The sequence below is a fragment of the Dipteris shenzhenensis genome, chromosome 18, assembly GCF_047967505.1.
Source record: "Dipteris shenzhenensis isolate YYH24624 ecotype China chromosome 18, Dip_SZ_1.0, whole genome shotgun sequence".
NCBI lineage: Eukaryota > Viridiplantae > Streptophyta > Polypodiopsida > Gleicheniales > Dipteridaceae > Dipteris > Dipteris shenzhenensis.
In genome coordinates this window covers 53,896,283-53,921,030 of record NC_141613.1, presented here as the reverse complement: position 1 = coordinate 53,921,030, position 24,748 = coordinate 53,896,283, and the positions used below count along the sequence as shown (strand labels likewise).

At 44.5% G+C, this 24,748-nt stretch overlaps 1 protein-coding gene across 2 annotated transcripts in view; it reads right to left on the bottom strand.

Moving 5' to 3' along the window:
• The window catches only part of LOC147891425 (choline-phosphate cytidylyltransferase 2-like), a 125,323-nt gene that overhangs the window by 29,163 nt on the left and 71,412 nt on the right, over window positions 1–24,748 (bottom strand). For both annotated transcript variants that reach the window (XM_087389317.1, XM_087389316.1), the window contains exon 7: window positions 6,161–6,271. In XM_087389317.1, the coding sequence (XP_087245443.1) occupies window positions 6,161–6,271 (111 nt within the window). The remainder of the gene's footprint in view (window positions 1–6,160; window positions 6,272–24,748) is intronic.

Sequence of the window (24,748 nt, the reverse complement as noted above, 5' to 3'; positions counted from 1 at the left end):
AGCCCTCGCCCTAGCCCACTCAACCAGGGCGTTGTTTAGCAGGGAGGCTGGTCGCACAGCATCACCCTAGCCCTAGCCGCTGCCAAACAGGAGCAAGTCTTCGAGGTCTTCGTGCAACAAACCCTAGCTGCCACGGTAGCCGAATAAAAGCAACTGTCGCCCGAGGGGTAGTCATTGCCCCTTTCAGACCTTGAGCTGGGCTGATTCCCCCATCTTGGCTCTAGGGGTTATAGTATAGCGGGGGGAGTCGCTCTACAACCAAGCCATCATGGAGAAGAAATTTGTAACCTCGTCCCTGACCTTGACCCCCTACAACAACAAGGAGACTCTCTTTTGCTGCCATCATTGGCTTTGCCCCCGACTCCCTCTCCTTATGATCTAAATTATCAAAGGCAGCAAAGTAAACTCAGAGGTTTGAACCTACAGGAACAACTCTATTATTTACAGCAACAGCTCAGAGAGGCTAAGGCTCAACTTGTCTCTTTGGAGATGAAAGTTTTCAATAGTGGTCAACACATAGGTTAGCAATTTGCAGAGCTCAAGGAAATCAGAGCTGATGGACTTAGAGCAATGGATACGTAGGCTTCCAGGCTGATCATGCAACTCTATATAACATCCTCACACTCAGAGGCGTCATTGAGGAGGCTAGGTCATGGAGTTAGAGGGTTTATTACTTCTTTGTGGATTTCCATAAGGTTTTGACATAGTTCCAAGTGCTCACCTCATCAGATACTTGTAGGATCTAGGGTATAGTCAAGAGATGATTTTTGTATCATGCACTCTATGAGAGGGTCTTAGACAGGATTTGGATAGCTATGAGAGAGTCTTAGACAGAAATGTGAGTTTGATCCTCACTTCTCTGAAATATGGAAAGCAATTAGAAATAGGGATCCAACTAATCGGGAGGCTTTCACTGAGGAGTCGCATGGAAATGGCGACACACCACAGGTTGGTGATAAAGGACTCAAGTGAAAAAAATATACTATTGAAGATAGCTACGTGCTCTACAATGGTAGAGTATCTGTCCCAGATAATAATGACATTAGGCACCAATTTTTTTTTTAATGTCATGATAATCTGAGTGTTGGATACTCCGGAATTCACAAGATGTTTGCACTTCTAAAAAGGCAATTCTTTTGGCTTTGAATAGGTAAGGAACATGAAATCATACAGGAAGTATTACAGATACAAAGTGAAGCAGCACCTGCAGCATAGTTGATAACCAAAGTCCGGGACTTAGTTATCACTCAGGTCAAATCAGCAAAATAGGAACAAAATCAACACATGGGATGTTTATGAAAAAGTACAAGAACAAGAAAAAAGGGCTGCTAACACTCGGAGTCCACGCATAGGAGGTTACCCGAGGGATGGCATGAGCATGGCAGTAAAGTCGGAGCATGTCATGGAAGCAATCCCCCTGATTGAATGGGACTCAAAAGATATACTCACTGTCATCCAGCATGGGACACAAGCCCAATTAGTTCTTATTGACAAATTAGCAAGGAACAAGTTCTCAAGCAAACCAATAAGCTAAGAGGTACCAAGATATGGATCTCAGAGGAGCTCACCCCGACTCAGCTCAAGAGGAAAGCCACAGAACTAGCTAAAGGGAAGGACACTTGTAAGGAAGGTAATGGGTTGTTTACAGAGATGGAAAAGCACTCATCAGAGGCTTCAAATCCAAACCCAAAGACCCTCAGTCTTAAACAGATGTAATGCAAGCTGGTTATCTATAATAGTAGACCAGAGCTATCCTATAATAACTCTGGAGATCCTATGCATCCCATGGGACTCTCAGTCTATAACTGATGTTGATGTTTATCCTTTTGTTTTGTACGTTGTCTCATAGGTGCGTGAGGCTTTCTGAAGACGTTAATATATATTTCTTTCTTTCTTTCTCACTCACTCACTCACTGCTAAGATGCAAAGTCTATGCACATATGAGAGAAGGTCACGGGGGAAGCAGAGATAACTTGAAAAATCTGCTGGAGCAACCAGCCAAGAAACTAGGAGCCTACTTGAGAGAGATTTTGGAACATCGCAACAACAAGATACTGGGACTAGCACACAAGCTAGCACAACAAGTCCTCACTACATAACAAGTCCGTAACATTTTCTCTCACTGGATGTAAGAGATTCACTATTATTGGATAGTGATCACCAATTCCATAGATCCTAAAGGGTCTCACGAGGACTTTAATACAAACATATCATATCCTCTCTCTCTCTCTCTACTTTGTACAAACACAAGCTATTCTACTTTGTACTAGTATAGTATCTTAATACTCAGCAAGGGCCTTAGTGAGCCCTTTGCCCCGGCCCACAGTGGTCTGTATGAGCTACTTGATTCCGTACTTTGTCCCATAGGCCCGTGAGGCCTCTCGCGGACGTTAATATATCTTTCTCTCTCTCTCTCTCTCTCTCACACACACACACACACACACACACACACACACGCACGTAGAAGAGAGAGAGAGAGAGAGAAAGAACGAAAGAAAGAATCATCCTGGAACCCATCGTCTGAGAGAGAGAGAGAGAGAGAGAGAGAGAGAGAGATGTATTAACGTCTTTGGAAGGCCTCACCGGCCTATGAGACAAAGTACGATATACATATCGTACTTTGGAAGATCGTTACAGGGAGAGAGAGAGAGAGAGAGAGAGAGAGAGAGAGAGGGGGGGGGGGCATGTATTAACGTCTTTGGAAGGCCTCGCGTGCCAATGCTTTGTCATGCTGTTCATCCCTAGCTGAAGATAGAGTTGATGAGTCTTCACCATAAGGATGAGGCTCCATAGTATTGAGGTGGCAAAGCCAGCAAGCTGAAATAGATAACAAGCCAATAAAGGAGCTTGTCTAGGGCTCTGAAATGAATCAGTAGCTTGAGAAGGGCGTGAATAAAGGTGTCCACAAGCTGGTGGATGCCCTCGGAGTTCCAAAATGCAAACCCTAATGGAAAAGCAGCAAGAATGCTCCTCGAAATAGAGAACTGAGTGAAACTGAATCAAAGAGCAGCAAGTAGATGTCCTGAAACATAGAAATGAGCCAATAGGAGAGCACTTGTGGGCAAGATGAGTGCTCAAGGTGCTGGAGCAGGTACAAAATCCTCAAGGAGGTAGCTGTAGGGGCACCAAATGGGAAGATATGGCTTCGAACAAAATGAAGTAGCAGGCCTCCACAATGAAAATGGTCTATTGTAGGTGTGCTAGAGGCTTCAGAACAACTCCAAAATGCTTACTCGGCTATTCAAAAGTGCACCGAGATGCTATAGCAAGTATTCACGCTGAAAATCAATGTACTTTGATGTGCTGAAAGATCAGAAACACCTCGAAAATGGCTGGAAATGCAGCTCCAAGGTGATTTAGGGTTCGATTGGGGCAGATGAGGAAAACACCCAAAATCACTTCTGATGTAAGCGGCTATGCTGCAGCAGCACCAAAACAGCTTGAAAATGCAAGAGCAGCTCCAATAATAGCTCGAAACAGCTTCCAAAAGCCTCGAAAATCTGCAATTAATTTGTCCACGTGGTCGATTTCTGCTGTAGCAGCCTGCAAACCCTAAAAACGGGGATGAAACAGCTCCGAATCAGCTTGTATGCAGGCGTCTCTTGGAAAACATGCCAGCCAGCAGGCTGTGGAGAGACTAGGCAGGCAGAAATGGTCACAAAAAAAATCCAAAACAGAGGCGAAATGAGGGCAGCAAGGATGGCAGTTGTGCAGTTGTGTAGAGGGCAGCTGTGCAAAGATGGAAATGAGCCAGAATCTGAGGCAGAAATGAGCAGAGCTGAGGCAGCTGCAGGATGAAGGGCTTAAGAAAAATTAGGGTTTTAGGTTAGGGTTAGGTCTAGGATGACGTGACAGCTATGGCAGGGTGAACCTCCTCTGATACCATGTTAGAAACATGGTGTGAGAGAGAGAGAGAGAGAGAGAGAGAGAGAGAGAGAAAGGGGGGGGGGGGGGGGGGGCTAGGGTGTGAAGAAATGGTAGACAAATGTAGAATCCATGAAGGCTTTTCATTCATTCATCATCACTAACACTCACATACTTGCACCAAGTGCATATGGGATAAGTCCCATAGTGACACATGGCACTCACAGAAGGACTAGTACTAGATCTCCTAGTGCTACACACCAACACATCACATCAACACACTCTTTTGCTATGATATCTCCAACAAATGGCTGAGCTAATTACATGAAACTCCATTGGTGACATGATCAATTCATCCTTTCACTAGATTTGGGGCAGTGGTACCATGCCTCTCTATCTCTTAGAGTGATTCATCACCAAAGGGGAGACAAGACCCTCAATGCTCATCTCCCAGTGGAGGCCCATCACCATCCTTAGCACAACCTAAAAAGTCCTGGCCAAGGCAGTAAGCCTCATAGTCCAACCACTCCTACTTGACCTCATTCATGACACTCATACCGGTTCTGTTCAGGGGAAGTAGTTGAGTGGACCAAGGAAAACCATCAACCCTTGGCCATCCTTTTGTTGGACTTTGAGAATGCATATAACTGAGTGGACATCAACTTCCTGGAGGAAATCCTACATTGGATGGGTTTCTCTGAGTAGCGGATCCTAGGAGTCTCCTCACGAAGCTCAAAGCTAAGTTCTCACACAAAGGGGTATAGAGGACAGTTTTCAAATTTCTAGACCCATCTGCCAAGGCTGCCCACTTGCCCCCTTTTGTATCTCTTCGTGGCTAAGGCCATGAGTCATTTCTTCCATTCACAGACACAAATTACCGGACGTCGTCTTCCGATTTGGAATGATGAAGAACTTCTAGACACGAGCTTGGGAATGACACAAATCTGTTCCTCAAGGCCTCCCTCAGGAACCTTTGTTGCTTCAAAGCAGCCTTGGAGGACTTTTGTCTACCAACAAAAGCACTCATCAACAAGCACAAATCCATTGGATTGTGGGTCAATCATGTAGACACATCAGAACGGGGAGCTGACCTTGGCTTCGATAGAGACACTCGACCACCAAAAACCTGAGTTGTACTCCTAGTAGTTTGCTCCAGTCTTGGAGAATGTCCTATAGGACGAAGCTACTTTATTGGAGTCCCAGACAAGGCTTGAGAGATCATCGACAATCTAACTAGTTGGCAGATTTGGAGATCCAGATGCACAGAGGCCCTTGATGGAACCCACACCTTTGCACTCTCAGTGATTTGGTAGGACACTATACACTTCCATGGCCACTTGGATCATCATATGTGCAGAAGAGGCCAAGGGTGCTGCATGAGAGAGCGGGACCATGGTTTATTTTTCACTTATGGCACCCTCATGGCATTTCTACTCTCCAAATTCGCTACGCCAGCCTCACCTTTTATCTACTTGATTTATTAGAGGGTTTTTCTTCCCAAGATTCTTTCAGTCTCCATGTATTTTGGCCCTTTTTGCCCCAAAACAAGAAAAGTTGTCTCCCACAAACTAAAGATAGTGTCTAGGATGCTATGCTCTTGAACAAAACATGTCTGAGAGTCATGGATGAGATCAAGGAGGAGAGGCTACAGACAGTTAAAACTCAAGAGCTTGACTAAAACTAGATTGTGTCCAGAAGGTAGATCAATGAATGAATACTGCCAAATGTCAAATCTATCTTCTCTCAAAGCATCTTGTTATTTGTGAGCTATGCCTCCAACGGATTCATCACATCAAGGGACCTGGGCCCAATCTCCTCTCGAGCTGCCTCTATTTGAGGAAAAGGCCTTTATGTACTATAGCTAGCTATAGGAGGAGGTAGTCAGATCCAACACATCCTGGGATCTATGTGCATCTGCCATCCTCATCTCAACAGCCACTAAGTACATCCATCGAGCTAGCAACCACCGCAACTTGTGCAGAAGAATCAGCCTCTGGTGCTGTTGCCTCGCAGGGCATGAAATCCATTCATCTTCTGCCTCACTATAGTCCAACAGATGGAGATGGTAGCTAGAGGCTAGTAGGGAACAGAAGGGGGCTCGCAGGGCGCTGAAAATGGCAGACCACAGGTGGGCCAAAACCAACCCACAAGGGGTGGGTAATAACCTATACCTTAAGAACAGAAAATTTCACTTTATACAACAATAGCATAATCGATCTGCCAGCACAATTGTAACCTTGGAAAAACAGACGAGTATTGCATATCCTGAACCTTGATATAAGACCAACAAACTTACCATCAAGTGGCAACCCTCTTCGAATTTTTCAAGGAACCCACTCACCCAACGATCGGCGTTCTCCACCCACTCACTGTGATGCATACCAGCAGTCTTTGCGACAGTATTGAGCTGTAAATTCAAGGATTAATTTATTTAAAAAATTAAAGATGACAGACTACAATGCTATCCCAACATAGCTGTCATCACACACAAAAAGAAAATAGGCATTTGCAGGTTATTGGGACAAGCATTACAAATTGGCACAACCAACAGGATCATCTGAAACATTGCCAACCAAGAACCAAACTTTTTGAGTTTTTTTTATATTTTATCATTTTCTTTCCTTTTTCTTTTTCTTTTGGGGGGTGCAGGGGCAGGAGGCGGGGGGACATACTCGAAAATCTTCTTTCATCGAACCTGAATAACCTAAGAATTGAACTGTGATATTTCCATGTATGGGCTACCATACTCAGAAAGTCTTTCTTGCAACATGTTTTACACACTCATATTCCCAAAACTATTCCTCCACATCGAAAAACATGACGCCCGTATTCTATCCCCACACAAGCATTGGCAATATTGTCGATAATATGTCTCCGGGAATAACCCCCCCCACCCCCCAACACACACATACACATGTGTGCATGCATACATACATAAATGTGTGTGTGTGTGTGTGTGTGTGTGTGTTAGCTATAGATTTGACAACGGACGGACACACAGATTACATTTGACGACCTCCCCTCCTTGTTCAGACCGGGAGCACCACCCACAGGAGTTACAGTAGCTTTGGACAGGAACAGGGTCATCGCAAGGATACCGAGACAAGACTGCACCCATAGACGGCTCCAGCGCTCCATCACGGGCTGCACATCATCACGATCTCGCCCTTCCCCCGAGTCCCCCATGACACCTACACCATCATGAGGTCACATTGTAGCTATGAGGATGATGCTGATGACACCACTAACGCTATATGACTGTATTTTTAGGAAGTATTCAGCATGGGTAATGATGCTCTCTTAGTAGCTCCACCCTTCTGCTTGTTTGTATCAGGTTTTTATCAGTCTCATAGACTCATCCGTCTTTCGTAGACTTTAATAACTCTCTCTCTCTCTCTCTCTCTCTCTCTCTCTCTCTCTCTCATATGTTCAAAGATACATAAGCATGCCCATACCTATTAATATCAGGCGTAATATTGCAAGTATGCGTACCCGTTCTCATATGCTAGAGGTGGAGAGAGGAGCCTGGGGAGATACTTCAAGAGATCGACGAATTTGCCAAATGTGTGATTTGCAGGACGTGGAGACAGAAGCACATGTTTTATTGACATGCCCACAGTATGCCCACATAAGGAAAGATTTTCAGAATGTCGTAGAGAGGCACTCAAATCTTGTGAGCCTACTCACGCATGTACATCCTCCTATCTTGGGCACATATATTGGTAGGATTCTTAAGCACAGAGAACAATGCACGATGTCGTAGGCTATAAAGCAGTGATACTGTGTTACTTTATCACCCCTTCCTCTTTGGAGGACAGAGACTTCCTTTTTTGTATCTTCTCTGATCAGATGAGGTCCCATGGGTCGTTTTTCGGCCCCCAGAGGACGATAATACAACATTCTATTCTATTCTATTCTCACAGCACATTCTCACAGCACACTAGGGCCCAGGACAAATCGTTGGGATGGACCCCCCCAAAGGATCTTTATTCATAAAGACAAAAATGATTACAAAACATTCTCAGCTCATCCTGTGTTCAAAATCCAAAACGTGAATCATTTACAAACAGCTCAAGGCTCATTCATTTGGCAACATGCCACTTGTCAAAACAATTTACTAAATTTTAGTTAGATGCCACAAAGGGCAAAGCTCTAGGGTCTTCGTAGCCCTTGGTCACACGAACATTTTCTAGTTGATCGTAGAGCTCCACAACACTTGGTTTTCAACCTTGCTTGGTACTTGTAATGATAAACTAAGGCGCACAACCATGGCACCCATTAAAGGTTAGCACTTTGCATGCAAATAATGATTTGAGGACTAATCCTAGTCACTATGAGCATCCCTACCAAGCAAACATGTGCACAAAACATAGAACAAATTTCTTGGTCGACCGACGTCAATCCTCTTGGTCGCAATTAAGGGGCTTGACCATCAATCAAAGTGCCTTAATTATGGCCTAAGTCTCTCCAACCGAAGTTGGCGCACCTTGGTTAACGAAGTTAACACTTTTGGCATAAGCCAAGTCTCGTTGACCGAAGTCAACTCTCACTAACCGAAGTCAACGCCTTGGTCCTTTGGCTAATTGTGGTTAACCATCTTGGCCGAAACAAAATCTCCCTCACCGTGTTAGGCTTACTTAATTGAGGTTAAGTATCTTTGACAAAAGTCAATACTTTGACCAAATAACAATAACTCTTTAAACATAATTAACTAAATGAAAAACTCATTAATTATGATCAATAAATGGTCAACTAGAGCTGTGACTTTAGAGTCTTTACAGCTTGGTGACATCCCCTCGGCTTCTATTCAGTTGACCTCAACTGAATAGAAGCTGTGGATGATCAGACAACATGTCTTCATCCAGCCACTTGGCATCCAATGCCGAGTAATTATTGAATTTTACAAGGTATCTGTAAAATTTCTTGCCGAGAGGGCGTTTGCATGCAGTATGACACAATCTGCTTTTCCTCTAGCTCATCTACTTTTGGTGGATCCTCTGTTACTGGCTCTGTAGGCTCTTGCCCTTGAAATTTCTTTAGAAGACTCGCATGAAAAGTATTATGAATCCTCCAATGCTCTAGCAGTGCCAACATGTATGCAACCTCATTAATCTCTTCTATAACCCTGAAAGAGCCATAATATCTGAGAGAGAACTTTGCATACACCTTTTGCTTGCCCTTTAGCTTGCGGAGTCTATCTTTCTCGAACCTCAAAAGCACCCAATCCCCTTCCTTGAGGTCTAACTGTCTTCTATGCTTTTTTATGCTTTTCTTGAGACCTTTCAATTGCTGTCCGGACTTGAAAGCTGTCCAGAGGTCTCTAGACTCTGACAAATTGATCAGCTGCAAATATTTCATCTTTGGTCCTTAGGATAGGTGGCAAAATCACCTTCCCACAGATGACCTCACAGGGGGCTTTCCCTATGGAGTTGTAAACTGTATTATTGTAAGCAAACTCCACCAACAGTAGGTACTTTTTCCAGTTTGAAACTTCGTCACCCACGTAACATTTCAGCATATCCAACACTAAACAATTTGCTACCTCACTTTGACCATCTATCTGGGGATGGAAGGAAGAAGAAAATTTCAGATTCGTCCCCATATTATATAATAAAGCTCTCACGACATTCTAGGATCTAGATCACTGAGAATGGACTTAGGCCTACCATGGTGCTTAAAGATATGTGCCATGAGAAGCTTAGCCATATGATCTGCCCCTATGGTTTCGTGAACCGGAATGAAATGAGCTTGCTTGCTGAACCTATCAATGATTGTCCAAATCCCATCACTCCCTGACTTTGATCTTGGCAAATCAAAAATGAAGTCCATTGCAATACTTTGCCATAGTGCCTGAGGCACGCGAAGAGGCATAAGTAGGCCAGGTGCCTTCCGTCTATCATATTTTCCTTTTCTAAAGGTAAGACATTCAGTAACAAATTGATGTATATCGTTCTACATCACTGGCCAAAAGAAATACCTCTCTAGTGCTTCAGTTGCTGCTGTAATTCCCATATGCCCAGCATAGGGAGATGCATGGCATTCCTACGAAACCTTTTTCCTCATCCCCTGGGTGATGCATGGGCAGTCATGTTTCATTAGATACCCATCTTTCAAGGAATAGTGACTAGTAGATTGCCCCTCTTGCACTTGCTGAAAAATCTCACCAAAGTCTGCATCTTTAGCATATTGCTCCCTCATGACTTCCAGAACCTGATGATAAGCAATAGTTACATTTTTTACATGGAGTCTTTCAAACAAGGCATCTGCCACTCTGTTCCGAATTCCCTAAGTATGGACATGTAGGATCGATTGAAAAAGAGAGAGTGCACATTGCAAGGGAGTCGATAGATTAGCCGTCACGTCAAAACTAGGATAATGAAACAAAAAAGGAGTACAAGGTACAAGTACCTAGACCTAGGACTAAGTGTCCTAGGTGTCACATAGGTCTAAATGTCCTATGTGGCCTAAAAGGCACTAACACTACAAAAGTGCCTATATTTATGCCTACAAGGCACATACCATGGCCTATACGACATCACTAGAACCACCAGGAGATGGCCTACAAACCCCTCTCCATGGGATGGCCTGAAGTACTCTGGAAACGTCTCAGAATAGCTGGTATTTTCTGGTCATGGTGACACATGTTCATCCAAATGGATATAGCCACCTATGAATGTACAAGGGATGTCAGATCATGTAACAAAGGGAGCCAAGTGTAAAGCCTGTTGGAAGGCTTCGAACTTGGGACGAGAAAGTGCTTTGGAAACATATATGCTATGTTGTCCTCAGTTGGAAGATAGGACAACTCTATGTCTCCTGCTAGCAACCACTCCCGAACATAATGATAGTGAACTTCAATATGCTTGGTACGCACATGAAACACTGAGTTACATTGAGTTTGCTGTCCCTCAATGTATCAAGAAGCCATCTGGGAACTTGCCTTTGCTGTCTATTGACAGCTCTTTCTTCAATGACTGCATCATGAATAGTGGGATCATTTTGTGCCGGAAGAGAAACCTGCAAATCAGCATGAGGTAGTGGCTGATTATTGCTTCGTGGAGGGCGTGCAGGAGGCTCATGTTGCTGGTCAAAGTCCTCTTCTGAGGATGGCAGAGGTAACCAAGATTCAAAGGCATCAAACATGTCAACATCTGGCTTAGCTTTGCAGTCCACAAGAGGAGAAGCTGAATGTTCAGCAAAGATTACATCTCTACTGACAATAATCTTCCCAGTATTTGGTTGGTATAATCGATACCCTCTGCTCTCCTGGCTGTAACCAATAATTATGCATTTGATCGCCTTGTCATCAAGCTTATGTCTCAGCTGAGATGGTAACATGAACATATGCAAGAGACCCAAAAACTCTCATGTGTGAAAGTGAAGGCTTCCTGACCCTACCTTTCCATGCTCCATAAGGTGTAACAGTCTGCAATGCCCGAGTAGGTGATCTATTCAGCACATAGTTGGCACACATCACTGCATCAAGCCAAAATTTATTGGGCAAAGACTTGGCCTGAAGCATGCATGTGGCCATCTCCATTGTGGACCTGTTTTTCCTTTCAGAAACAAGATTCTGCTGAGGAGTGTAAGGAGTACTACATGAGTGAATAATGCCCGTCAAGACAGAAATGCATCAAACTCCTTTGACATATACTCTCCCCCCCTATCTTTGTTGAGGGTGACAAGGTTGCATCCTGATTCATTCTCAACCATATTCAGCCACCTCTGAAAGCATGAGAAAACTTCAGATTTGGCTTTTAAAGGATATACCCAGCAATATCTTGTGAAATCTTTAATGAGAGTCACGAAATATTTGTACCCCCCAATGGCATTTGTCCTCATTGGGCCACAGACATCACTGTGCACTAGCTGTAATTTCCTTTGTGAGAGTTTTGGACATTTCTTTTGAAAAGGAAACCGATGCATCTTACCCAAAAGACAACCCTCACACACATGTTTGAAAACTGTGTGAGTTTGAGGTACATCATTTGCCATGTGCTGTGAATGTAGCTTTGCAAGAGCTCTATAATTGAGATAGCCCATTCTCTCATGCCAAAGATGAGTTTCAGCAAGCTGTGAATCTGAAATAGCCAATGCTTCAATAGAAAGTGCAGTTGAGTGATGATCAAGGTGATAAAGCCCCTTTTGCAAAGTGCCAGTGAGAACTATGGCATTGTCATCACGAAGATCATAATATAGGCATCTGTAGCCATAAAAAATAACTCTAAAACCTGAAGTGGCAATTGCTGAAATTGAAATCAAGTTGACTTCAATTCCAGGCACAAAAAGAACATTTGTCAAAGTGACAGGATGGCTTGAAATTGATGTGAGCTGCACATCTCCAATTCCTTTTACATCATATGAAGCATTATTAGCACATGTAACAGACCCTCCTCAAGGTGCATCAGCTAAAGAGTGAAACAACTGTCTGCAAGATGTGACGTGCTTGGAGGCACCACTATCAAAAAGCCAAGACTGAGCGTCATTAGCAGTAAAGAGTGCATCAGCTTTGGAGGGATCAAATGAGCAATGGACAGCCCATGCCCAATCATCCTGAAGCATGTGCATGTGAAGCATCTGCTGGCTCATGGGATTCAATAGCATGTGAGGCATTAACTGTCAATCTTGCTTTCTTTTTCTCCGAAGCAATGCGCTTCCTGCATTCTGAAATGTCATGTCCAAGCTTGCGACAATAGTTGCATCTGTTCTTCTTTGACTTATCTGCTGTATTTTTAGATGCATGGAAGAAATTGCAGCTGCTATAAATTTTGGCTTGCCCATAGGGTTGGAAACCTTGCCTCTTCCTGTCTGCTGTGAAGCAAATGCATGATCAGGAATAATGGCTTGTCTATTAGCTCTACTTTGCTCTTACTGCAAAAGCAAAGTAACTAGCTGATCAAAAGAATAGTGGTCTCAATTACCCATGGCCACTAATCGAAGGGTTGTAGCAAACCCTTGATATGTATCTGGCAGTCCATTCAATGTGGCACTGACAAGCTGTGAATTTGGCACCACCTCATCAATGTTGGCAAGTTGTTCCATGAGGTCCTTGACCTTTGTCAGGTATGCATCCATAGAGTCACCTTCATTCATGCTGACTTCCTGTAATTGCCTTCTCAAATATGCAACACGTGCCTCATCACGAATCTGATAGAAAGAAGCCAATTTATCCCAAGCATCCTTTGCTGTCCTGCAAGACCGGATGTGTGGAATAATAATTCTCTTGCATGATAAAGCAATACATGAATGTTCATTTGCATCTCTTGCAGCCCATCTTGTCTGTTCCTGAGTTGGAAGAGTAGTAGCAGGAGTGCTAGAAGATGAGGCATTAGGAGGAGTACCCCCTGCAGAGGGACCAGCAGTAGAGGCAACCACTGTAGCATTGGCTGGCCTCAGATCAACCCCAGAAACAATATTCCACAAATGCTTTGCAACAAGAATATGTTTCATGAGATAAGACCACATCGGATAGTTGGTGCCATCCAACTTATCATCTTCACGAAGAACACCCAATAAATCCTGATTGTTCCCAGCCATAGCAAATGTGATACCCTGAAAGAGACCTGAAAACCCAAAAGCCTAAAGGCTATCACTGCAAAAAGCTGGCTATCCAAAAATGACAGCAAATATCTGCAAATTTCCAACCCAAAACAAAGGGCAAATGCAGATCTGACCCAAATGTGACTGTGGTAGGCAATGTTCACTGCAAAAACAGCAATTCTGGCAAAAGCCCCAAATTTAATGAGGGCAAATAGGCCAAAAAGAGGGCAAATGCAGAAAAGCCCCAAATTTTGCTGAAATTTTTGCAAATGTGACCCAATGTATGATAATCTGACTCAATGTCCTGCAAAAGTGACCCAATGTCCTGCAATCTGACCCAATGTACTGCAAACAAACAAGAGATTGCAGACCAAACTCCAAAGCCCCAATGTTCTTGCAAGAAATTGCAACCAAAGAAGGTGAAAAGAACTGGAAGCCCCAAAAAAATACCAACGTCCCGAATATGACCTTGTACATGCAAAACCTGTACGGAGATCTCGAAAGAAGTACTAGCTGTACTAACAGCTCAAGTACAATGTACAGTGACTGTACAGATCAGGTACACCATACAATGTACGATATACGGCTGAAGTACTGAGCCCTGAAGTACGGCTGAAGTACAGACGCTCCCAGGTGCAGGTACGACGTGTAGTACGGACAAGTACGCAATGCAAGTACAAATTAGTTACTAGCCCTTCCGTACGCCTGTATGGAAGATGTGATGTACGGAACGCATGTACTCTGTACGATGGCGCAAGTACAGACGTACGACGCAGGTGTGTAACAAGTACTGTGTACGGAATATACCACGCAAATACGTACGGAGGTAAGCGCAAATACGTACGGTGGTGCAGACTGAATGCAAGTACGTACGGTGGCGCAGACTGAATGCACGTACGTACGGTGGCACTGAATGCAGGTACAGCAATGTACGATGGGTGTACGGGCAACTGGTACGGACTGTACGAAAAGGGTGCACAGGAAGAAGATCTGGGCTCTCATACCACTGTAGGATCGATTGAAAAAGAGAGAGTGCAGATTGCAAAGGAGTCGATAGATTAGCCATCACGTCAAAACTAGGATAATGAAAAAAGAAAGGAGTACAAGGTACAAGTACCTAGACATAGGACTAAGTGTCCTAGGTGTCACATAGGTCTAAATGTCCTATGTGGCCTAAAAGGCACTAACACTACAAGTGCCTATATTTATGCCTACAAGGCACATACCATGGCCTATAGGGCATCACTAGAACCACCAGGAGATGGCCTACAGGACAATCTGAAAATGATACATTGACAGCATATTTGCCCATTTCATATGCTTCTCGGAGAGCTTTGTCTGAGTCAAGAAATATCTCGGACTTTGGTGGTCTGTTTTAACTGTAAAGTACGAACCCAAAAGATAATGCTTCCGTGTATGGATGGCATTAATTACAGCCAGCAACTCTTTTCATAGATTCCCAAATCTCTTTGCATCCCGAAGTCTCCTGCTCTCATACCCCACTACATGACCATTCTGATGCAATGCAGCCCCAAAACATTCCCCACAAGCATCACAATCCACATCAAATGGCTGATGCAAATCAAGAACTATTAAAATTGGCTCTGTGGTCAGCTTCTCTTTGAGTGTGGTGAATGCTTTCTTCTGTGCGATTGCCCATCTCAAAGCTGCATTTTTCTTAGTAAGGTCGTGAAGTGGAGTGGCTATGTCCGCAAAATGCCTGATAAATCCTCTGTTGTAAGAACACGGGCGTAGGAAACTACGGACTTCATCCACAATCTTCAACTTTGGCCATTCCTCAATGGCTTGGATCTTTGCCGGATCCATCTGTATCCCATCTTTGGATATTATATGCCCCAAGTAATGGATCTCTCCCAAGAAAAATTCACTCTTCTTGCTGTTTGCATAGAGATGGTGATTTCGCACCTCCTGGAAAACTGTAGCAAGATGTTCCTTGTGCTCTTCTTCGGACTTAGAAAAGACAATAATGTCATTGAAGAAGGTACCCATGGACTGTTTGTAGGGTCGGAACATACGATCCATCATTCTATTGAAAGTAGGTGGGGCATTAGTCAATCCAAAAGGCATCACTAGATACTCATACAACCCAAAAGTAGTGCGGAACGTTGTCTTATGCACATCTCGAGGCTATATCCTCACCTTGTGATAACCACTCTTTTATTCTACCTATTGAAAACTAAAGCCCCATTTGGGCATTTGCAGGACATTTTGGGTGCATTTTGAGCTTTTGATTGGCTTTGACAGTAAGCTGTCATTGTGGACAGATTTTTTGGCAGTTTTGGGTTGTGCATCTGAAATCCCAATAAGGGATATTCATGTCACATTTGCTGCATTTTGTTTTCTTTGGAAGTTATGGCCCCAAAAGAGAGTCTATTAACGTCCACTGGAGACCAAAAGGTCTATGGGACAGCAAGAAACCCTCTTATACATCTGCTTTAGGGAGGGCACATGGCAGCTCCCATGGAGTGCAAAAAGCAACCCATATTATTTAGAGTACCTACATGATAATCTGGAAGAGTAAACAGCCATACATCAGTTTAAGACTGAGAGTCTTTTGGTTTTGATTTAAACTCTCTGATTAGTGCTACACCTTCACGATAAACTGCCCATTTTCCATCTTTTCTGGCAGCCCTGGCTTTAGCTAATTCAGTTGCCTTGATCTTGAGTTGAGCTTGTGTAAGCTTCTCTGCTATCCATACTTTGGTGCCCTTCAACTTGTAAGATTGTCGAAGAAGCTTGATCCGCATATCTTTTGACTTTAGAGTAAGGATTGCATGACCTCTATAGTGCAAAATAGAAGATGGCCTCGAGTCGCCATCATCCTGCTCATCATCATTAACCCATTCAATGTTGGGCAAGCTTGCTTTGATCTTTGTCAATATTTCATTGTGTGTGTCCTCCTCTTTGTACCAATCTTCTGGGAGTCCCCCTATTCTCATCGCACATAAAAAAACTGACATGTTGCCCGAGGATGGGTCGTTTTGAACCTTCTTGTTGGTAATTCCGTGCATATGGAGATGGTGTCATGGTTGCAACCATAGAGTATCGAGTCCTGATGGATGTTGAAGGAGTTGAGGGAGTTGAGGAGGACTTGGAGGAGAGGGTAGGCCAGTTCATAATTGGATGTGTGTTGAACCCCCTAGCTTAACCTAACCCCCGGGTTGGGTTGGGGGTTTAGCCGAACTCAGGATTAGGGAGAACTAAGACTAGGTCTACGTCTAGGGCTAGGTACAGAGGGGAGGAATGGAGAGGTGTTGACGAGGGGAGGTACGGAAGTACGACTCCGACTGTGGTACGAACGGAGGTACGACAAAGGTATATACGGGTTGTACGCTATGGGCTGTATTGCATGGATGGGCTGTACGAAGCGGCTGAGCGGCTGGGTGTATGGAGGTGTGTAAAACTGTAAAATATAATCCCAATGAAGTGTTTGGCGTCCGCACACACGAGGATAAGTTGGATGGCACCAATTTGTCATGTGCACGGATTGATATCTGACGTGTACTGGGTACACAAGACTAGCTCAAGTAGCCTGGGGAGGCTTAGAGCTAGGCAGGCTTGATTCTCGGGTTGAGTGGCAAGGGTACGAACCAGTTTGGGGTCTTCGCTATTTTTGGCGTTTGGGGCTCGAGTCTATAAAAGGGGCCCAGGGGTTCAGTTCTCAGTGAGCCGATGCGAGCAAGTTTCGTTCCCAGGTGCTAGGTCTGATCCTGGATTGAGTCGCGGACGCGCGCCTGCATCTTAGCGTAGCCCAGGGCCCAGTGGCAGATCCCAGGCTTCACAGCGCCACCTGGTGGTATGGGACACCAGGCTGGTTTGGATCCGGTTGGGAGTTCGTGCCAGTAGCTCAGCTCGTGGCTCGGAGGGGACATCTCATGATTCGGGATGACATCCCGTAGATGTCATGGTTGGGTGGCGAGCAGCCTGCTCAGTTTCTCACGTTGTGTGTGTTTGTTTGCAGATCAGAGGTTTCAGGAGTGCTGGGACGTGTCAGTTGGTATCAGAGCCAACTCCTGAGGTAGGAACTTCTGATGTGAAAACTTTGGACGATTTCTTCCTCCAAGTATGCCCTAATTTCGAAATCTGTTGCTGCAAGATCTTGTTGGTTCATGGGTTATCGGGGGTGGTCAGGATGTAGGGAAAAGGTAGGAGAAGGAGAGTCATGATTTCGGAATTGCTGAAGTGAATAGTGAGAAAGGGTTGAGGCGTAGCTAGGAGAGAGTGGAGATGCAGGTAGGAGAGGCGTGAGAAGAGCTGAGTAGCAGGCGAGGAGTTTCCGTTTGCTGGTCAGGGCTGCGTAGAGGTAGGTGACGCTGGTGCGAGTGGCTGTGAGGTAGCGCCATGGCTGGAAGGGATTTTGGCCAGGTAGGGAGGTGCGCCAAGGGCTGGAGCAGGGTGCAGCCACTCTGTGGGAGGTGTTGCTTTTTTCGAAAAAGCACCACCCTCCAAGTTTGGGAGGGTGAGCTTTTCTGGGAAGCATAGCTTCCTAGATTAGCTGCACCATCCCCTATATAATTTGGCAAGGACCCAAGCTCAGCCATAGCCTCAGCTAGTGTGCGCAAGTAGACCTCCTTGCACATCGATTGGATTGCGCTATCAGAATTCGGTACAGCCTGCGACAGGCTACCGTATAGCTTGCGTCAGCATCCGTACAGCCTGCGACAAGCATCCGTACAGACTGCGTCAGAATCCGTACAGCCAGCGGGAGGATTCCGTACAGTACGGTCTGCTGCAGATTTCCGTACACTGCAGCCTGCAGCGAAACCAGCAAGGAAAGACTCCGGGATCATCTACGTCCGCTGATCGTCAGTTTCCAGCATCTTCTTTTGTCAGCATCTCTTGGGACGGTTTTTCTCTGCTCCACTCTCCTTCCAGCTTCGATTCCCCCAGTTATTTCTCTCAGTTTTATACTCTTTTCAGATCAGATTTCAGACATGGCTGATTCTGTAAATCCTGAGTTTGCCAAGGGAGACCAGGATTTAGACTACCCTGCTAAGGAAGACCAGGGTCTTTATGACGATCTGATTACGAAGAAAGCCTTCAGTGAATTCACCACTGCTCTGGATGGAAAATTCGAGCAGGTTAATGCAAATCAAACGGCGTTGACACAGCAACTCCAAGGGATTCAGACGACTCTCACCCTTCTGACTAGCACTGTGCAGGCACTCACGCATGTGGATGCCATGGCTTCAGTGCTAGGACCGAACATAACTCCAGACCCTTCTCCCGGAGATCAGAAGTCTCGAACTAAGGAGGTTGTTGACACTTGGTTGCACAAGTGGCAGGTACACTTCCAGTTCCACCCGTACCCAGATGAAAAGAAAATACAGCTTGCAGCCGGCTTCATGTCAGGAAAGGCTTTGTTATGGTGGAAGTAACTCCAACCTAAGCCGTTAACATGGATAGATTTCGAAGGGGTCTTCAGGAAGGAGTTCCTGAAGAAGGAGGACGACTATGATATCGTTGGCAAGCTTAAAGCCCTCGATATGTCTAACCTGAACTTGTCGTTTGAAGTTTATCTTCAAAGGTTCCGAGATCTGCAGACCATTGATCAAGTGTCCTTGTTAGGTTTCTTTGTGGATGGTTTGCCAGATTCGTACAAGTTGCAGATTAAGAACAACAAATGTACAACGTTGCAAGAGGCCATGAATTACGCGCATATTTATGATGATACCATGGCCGGTGCAAAGGCAACTACAATTTCCGACACGAGTGGACACAACAAACGGAAGTTCTTTCAGTCTACGACTGGTACCGGGGAGACGAAGTCTATAGACAACGCCTCCAAGAACACTTGACTCAGGCAAAGAATGGTCCAGCCCGTTTCCTTCGTACATTGAAGCTTAAGAAGGAAGGACGTTGCTTCTACTGCGAGGACCGGGGCCACACCAAGAATGAATGTCCAAAGCGCAAGAATCAAAAGTTAGCGCTCGGACCGAAGCTCCAGGCGGGTCCAGGAACCAGAGCCAAGGGAGAGAACCAAGTTTCGATGACAGGTATTTCTGTAAATGTCATTACCTGCCCACTTTCTTGTAATTGCACTTTCAATACTTCGTTGTTTGGTTCCCGTAATCTTTTCCGAGTTTATGGAGAAGTTAGGGACCAATAGGTTCACATTCTCTTTGACCCGGGCAGCTCTCACAACCTTGTTAATTACAAATTTGTGCAGAAGATGGGACTGTCCACGATACCTAGCGATCACACCTATGAGGTGCAGCTTCCAGCTGGGAAGCAGTTTTGGGATCGCAAGATTGAAGCGCTTCCTATCCGGATTCAAGCTTACACAGGGGCTCTTACATGTTATGTTATGCACTTGGAGCATGTGGACTTGTTAATTGGAATAGAGTGGTTTAAAACCCACAATATTCGGATTGGATGGACGGAGCATACCCTTTCTTTTGTAGATAAGGACACCCAATTTTGTATTCAGTGTGATAAAATTCCCTCTTCTCAGGGGCCTATTGTATCTGCGATGCAGCTTCGGAATCTATTAAACACTTCTCATTATGATGTCTATCAGTGTGTTTTGATTCCGCTTTCTTCATTTGTTGTCTCGGTAATTAACAAGAATGATTTAAGTGTGTTTGAACATCGTGAATTGAGAATGTTGTTAGATAGTTTTAAGGATGTATTCCCTGCTCAACTGCCGGAAGGTTTACCTCCAGAACGGGCAGTAGATCATCGCATAGACTTAGTCCCAGGGGCTCAACCTATTAGTGTACCACCTTATAGGATGAGCCAGCTAGAGGAGGATGAGCTAGCTTCACAGCTAAAGGATTACCTGAATATGGGCTATATTCGCCTAAGTAAATCACCTTGGGGTGCACCTGTCCTCTTAAGGAAGAAGAAAGATTCTACATGGAGAATGTGTATAGATTATAAACGATTAAATAAAGTGACAATTAAGAATCGATACCCTCTACCTCGTTCCAATGATCTGATAGACCGTTTGGCCGGAGCAAAGTATTTCACTAAGATTGATTTGCGTACGGGTTATCACCAAATCCGTATCTATGCTAAACACATAGATAGAACCGCATTCCGAACTAGGTATGGTCACTACGAGTTTCTTGTATTACCTTTTGGTTTGACCAATGCTCCTGCCACCTTCCAGCAAATGATGAACGATTTGTTCCGAGATTTTCTGGGCAAATTCGTTGTAGTGTTCTTAGATGACATCTTGGTATATAGCCGAACGCTTGAGGATCACATAGGACACCTCCGGATTGTCTTAGTTATTCTAAGACAGCATAAGCTCTATGCCAAGATGAGTAAATGTGACTTCTTTATGAAGGAGATCATTTACTTAGGACACAAGATTTCTTCTGAAGGTATTAGCATTGATCTGGATCATATCCAGAAGGTTTTAGAATGGCCTATTCCTCAAACTGTGAAACAACTTCGTTCTTTCCTAGGATTTACGGTATTTCTACGGAAGTCTGTGCGTGATTATTCACATATCACGACACCCCTGACAAACATATTGAAAGGTCGTGGACGCAGGTCTACCCAGCCGATCTCTTGGAATGATGCAATGAACAAGGCTTTTGAAACCTTGAAGTTTTCTATCAAGGAAGCACCCGTTCTTGCATTACCCGATCCTACCCGGCCTTATGTTTTAGAGGCCGATGCGAGTGATTTTGCGATTGGGGCAGCTTTATTCCAAGAGGGCAGACCTGTAACTTTCGAGAGTAAGAAGCTAGACGACACCCAATATCGTTGGCCCACACTAGAAAAGGAACTTTATGCTGTAGTGTATGCCCTTAAGGTTTGGAGACACTACTTGTATGGTTCAAAGTTCCTTGTATTGACTGATCATCAGTCAATTAAGTATGTGTGTGATGGATCCGAATTGAGGGGACGGAAAGCTAGATGGGTAGAATTAATGCAAGATTTTGATTTTGAAATACGTTATCGTAAGGGTTCGTTGAATAGTGTGGCGGATGCCTTAAGTCCAGTCAAGTTTGTAAATGCTATGTCATTTACGGAAATATCCTCAGATCTATTTCAATCCTTGAGAGGGCTATACGCAACTAATAGTCATTTCAGTTCTTATTGGCAGAGAGTCTAGGATGGGAGCTCCATGGTTGACCAGGACTCAGGGATTGTGCCACCTACGGTACAGGCGCCGCGAGGTCAATGGATGATTAGGAACGGCGTGCTGTTTCGGAATGGAAAGATTTGTGTGCCGGATGTTCTGGAACTTAGATCCAAGATTCTCTGGGAGTGTCATGATGCTCCTAGTGCTGGACATCCGGGTATACATAGGACTCTGTCTCTTGTGAAGCATACCTTTTATTGGCCTAAGATGCGTGCATTTATTGAGAACTATGTAGTAGGTTACCGGGTTTGTCAGGTTACGAAGGCAGAACGCCTTAGAAGCGCAGGTTTATTACAGCCATTACAGATTCCAGGTAATAAATGGGAAAGTATTTCCATGGATTTTATTACTGGTTTGCCTCGAACGCGCAAGGGTCATGACTCCATTTGGGTCATAGTCGACCGTTTGACAAAAATGGCTAGATTCTTACCTACTAGAACAACTATTTCAACTGTTCAGCTGGCTCACGAGTTTGTGGACCACTTGTTTAAGTTGTATGATTTGCCATCTGACATAGTCAGTGACAGGGACTCAAAGTTTACAAGTAACTTTTGGACACTTGTTTTTGAGAAGTTAGAAACTACTCTTAAGTATGAGTTTCTCAAATCATGCACAATCCGATGGCAGTACAGAGAAGGTTAACCACTTGGTTCAAGACATGCTTCGGGCATATGTATCTAAGAGACAGTCTTCATGGGAAGATTATCTACCTATGATAGAATTTGCTTACAACAGTGCAAAGCATTCTAGTACTGGTTACAGTCCTTTTATGCTTATGTACGGGTTTCAACCTGAGTCACCAGTTATGGTTGGGTTAAAAGGGATTCAAAATGATGCTACAAAGAATTTCTTGCAAGACATGCAGGAAATGTTGCAGTTTGCCAAGGAGTCTATTAGAAGTGCCCAAGATCGGGACAGATTTTATGCTAATAGACATCGTTCACCTAGAGAGTTCTCTGAAGGAACGATGGTATATTTGCGAATTCCCAAGGAATCCAAGAGCCTAAGTACTGGTTTGGTTCCGAAATTATCCCCCAGATACTGTGGTCCGTTCAAGGTCATTAAAAGAATTGGACCAATTGCATATCGACTAGAATTGCCTCCTGATGTTAAAGTACATCCAGTCTTTTATGTCAGTAGACTGAAAGAAGTTTTGGGAGGGGATGATCAACTTGTTTCTCCTCAAGAGATAATAGAAGTTACAGATTTGACTTTTATTACACACGAACCTCAGTGTATTCTTGAATTTCGTGACAGACAGATTCGTAATCAATCTATCACGGAATACAAGATCAAGTGGAAGGATCGTGTTGAGGAGGATGCAACATGGGAGACATTACAAAACCTCCAAAGAACATTTCTTAGCGAACTCAAGAGTGAGTTCTTAGAGGAGGGGAAGTATGTCATGTGCATGGATTGGTATCTGACGTGTACTGGGTACACAAGACTAGCTCAGGTAGCCTGGGGAGGCTAAGAGCTAGGCAGGCTTGATTCTCGGGTTGAGTGGCAAGGGTACGAACCAGTTTGGGGTCTTCGCTATTTTTGGCGTTTGGGGCCCGAGTCTATAAAAGGGACCCAGGGGTTCAGTTCTCAGTGAGCCGATGGGAGCAAGTTTCGTTCCCAGGTGCTAGGTCTGATCCTAGATTGAGTCGCGGACGCGCGCCTACATCTTAGCGTAGCCCAAGGCCCAGTGGCAGATCCTAGGCTTCACAGCGCCACCTGGTAGTATGGGACACCAGGCTGGTTTGGATCCGGTTGGGAGTTCGTGCCAATAGCTCAGCTCGTGGCTCGGAGGGGACATCTCATGATTCGGGATGACATCTCGTAGATGTCATGGTTGGGTGGTGAGCAGCCTGCTCAGTTTCTCACGTTGTGTGTGTTTGTTTGCAGATCAGAGGTTTCAGGAGTGCTGGGACGTGTCACAATTACTCCTTATGGAGTTTTATGGTACGTAATATTTTAGTTGGCAAACACTTGTGGGATTATGTCATTCGGGATGAGACACGGCCAGAGAATGTTGTTGCACCTGCTGCTACTCCTCAACAAGGTGAAGGAAGGGGTAGAGGACAAGCTCAGGGTGCAGGACAAGTGCTAGGTGTAGTAGCTGCTGCAGTGGTGGTGACTCCCACACAGGAATAGGAAAGATGGGATTCACGTGATGCACAAGCACTTTCAGAAATTTCCCTTTCTGTCAAAAGGTTTATTATTCCGCACATTCGGCCATGCAAGACCTCAAAGGCGGCTTGGGATATTTTGGAGAGTATGTTTTCAGCTAGCAATGATGCCAAGGTCTCTTTCCTAGGGAGAGTTGACTCATACTCATATGGATGAGGGTGACTCTATGTCATGAGCACCTCACTAAACTTCAAGATTTGCGAGAGCAATTGTTGAATATTGATGAGATCATTCCAAATTCAAAGATGGTCACTACCACTTTGAATTCTCTTCCTTAGTCTTATCTAGGTTTTCACACCAACTTGTCTTTGAGGGGGGGTGGCAACCCTCTCACCTTTCATGAGTTGATAGGGCTTTTGTTGTAGGAAGAACATGGCTTCACAAGCTCGTGAGCATGCCATGCTTTCGAAATTCAAGCCCGAAGGGAAGGGGCAGCATAAGCAGCATGCAAATCAGCCTACACATCAGCAACACTTCCAGGAAGTGTTTGTTTGATTCTCTACATCCATCACCCGCTGGAAAAAGGGTGTCTTGTGCAAATGATTCTTCTTATTTAATTCGTGGTATTGGTGAGATTGTACTTACAGCCACACATGGCACAAATTTCAGTATTCATGATGTGCTTTATGTACCTAGAATCAAGAAGAATTTGCTTCCAGTGTCCTCTCTCAATAAAAGAGGATTTCAGGCCGTCTTTGAAGATGACAAGTGTGCAGTTCGAGATAGAGAAGATGATTATGCCTTGAGGCTATATGGCACACTGTTTCAAGGTCTTTTTCAGCTTGATGTTTTTTAGAAAAGACCAGATGATGCACTTGCACTTTCTTCTCCCATTGTTACTATGCAGAATGCGGAGTTATCGCATGCGAGATATGGGCATGAGTTATGGCAGCTTGATGACACTTCAAAAACATTCTATGGTTGATGCCTTGCCTTCTTTGGAGTCACCTCCCCCTCATGCTTGTGAAGCGTGCATACTTGGGAAGATGCACAGGTTCCCTTCAAGAAGGATGGTGCAATACGAACTGTTCGGAAATTACAGCTCAT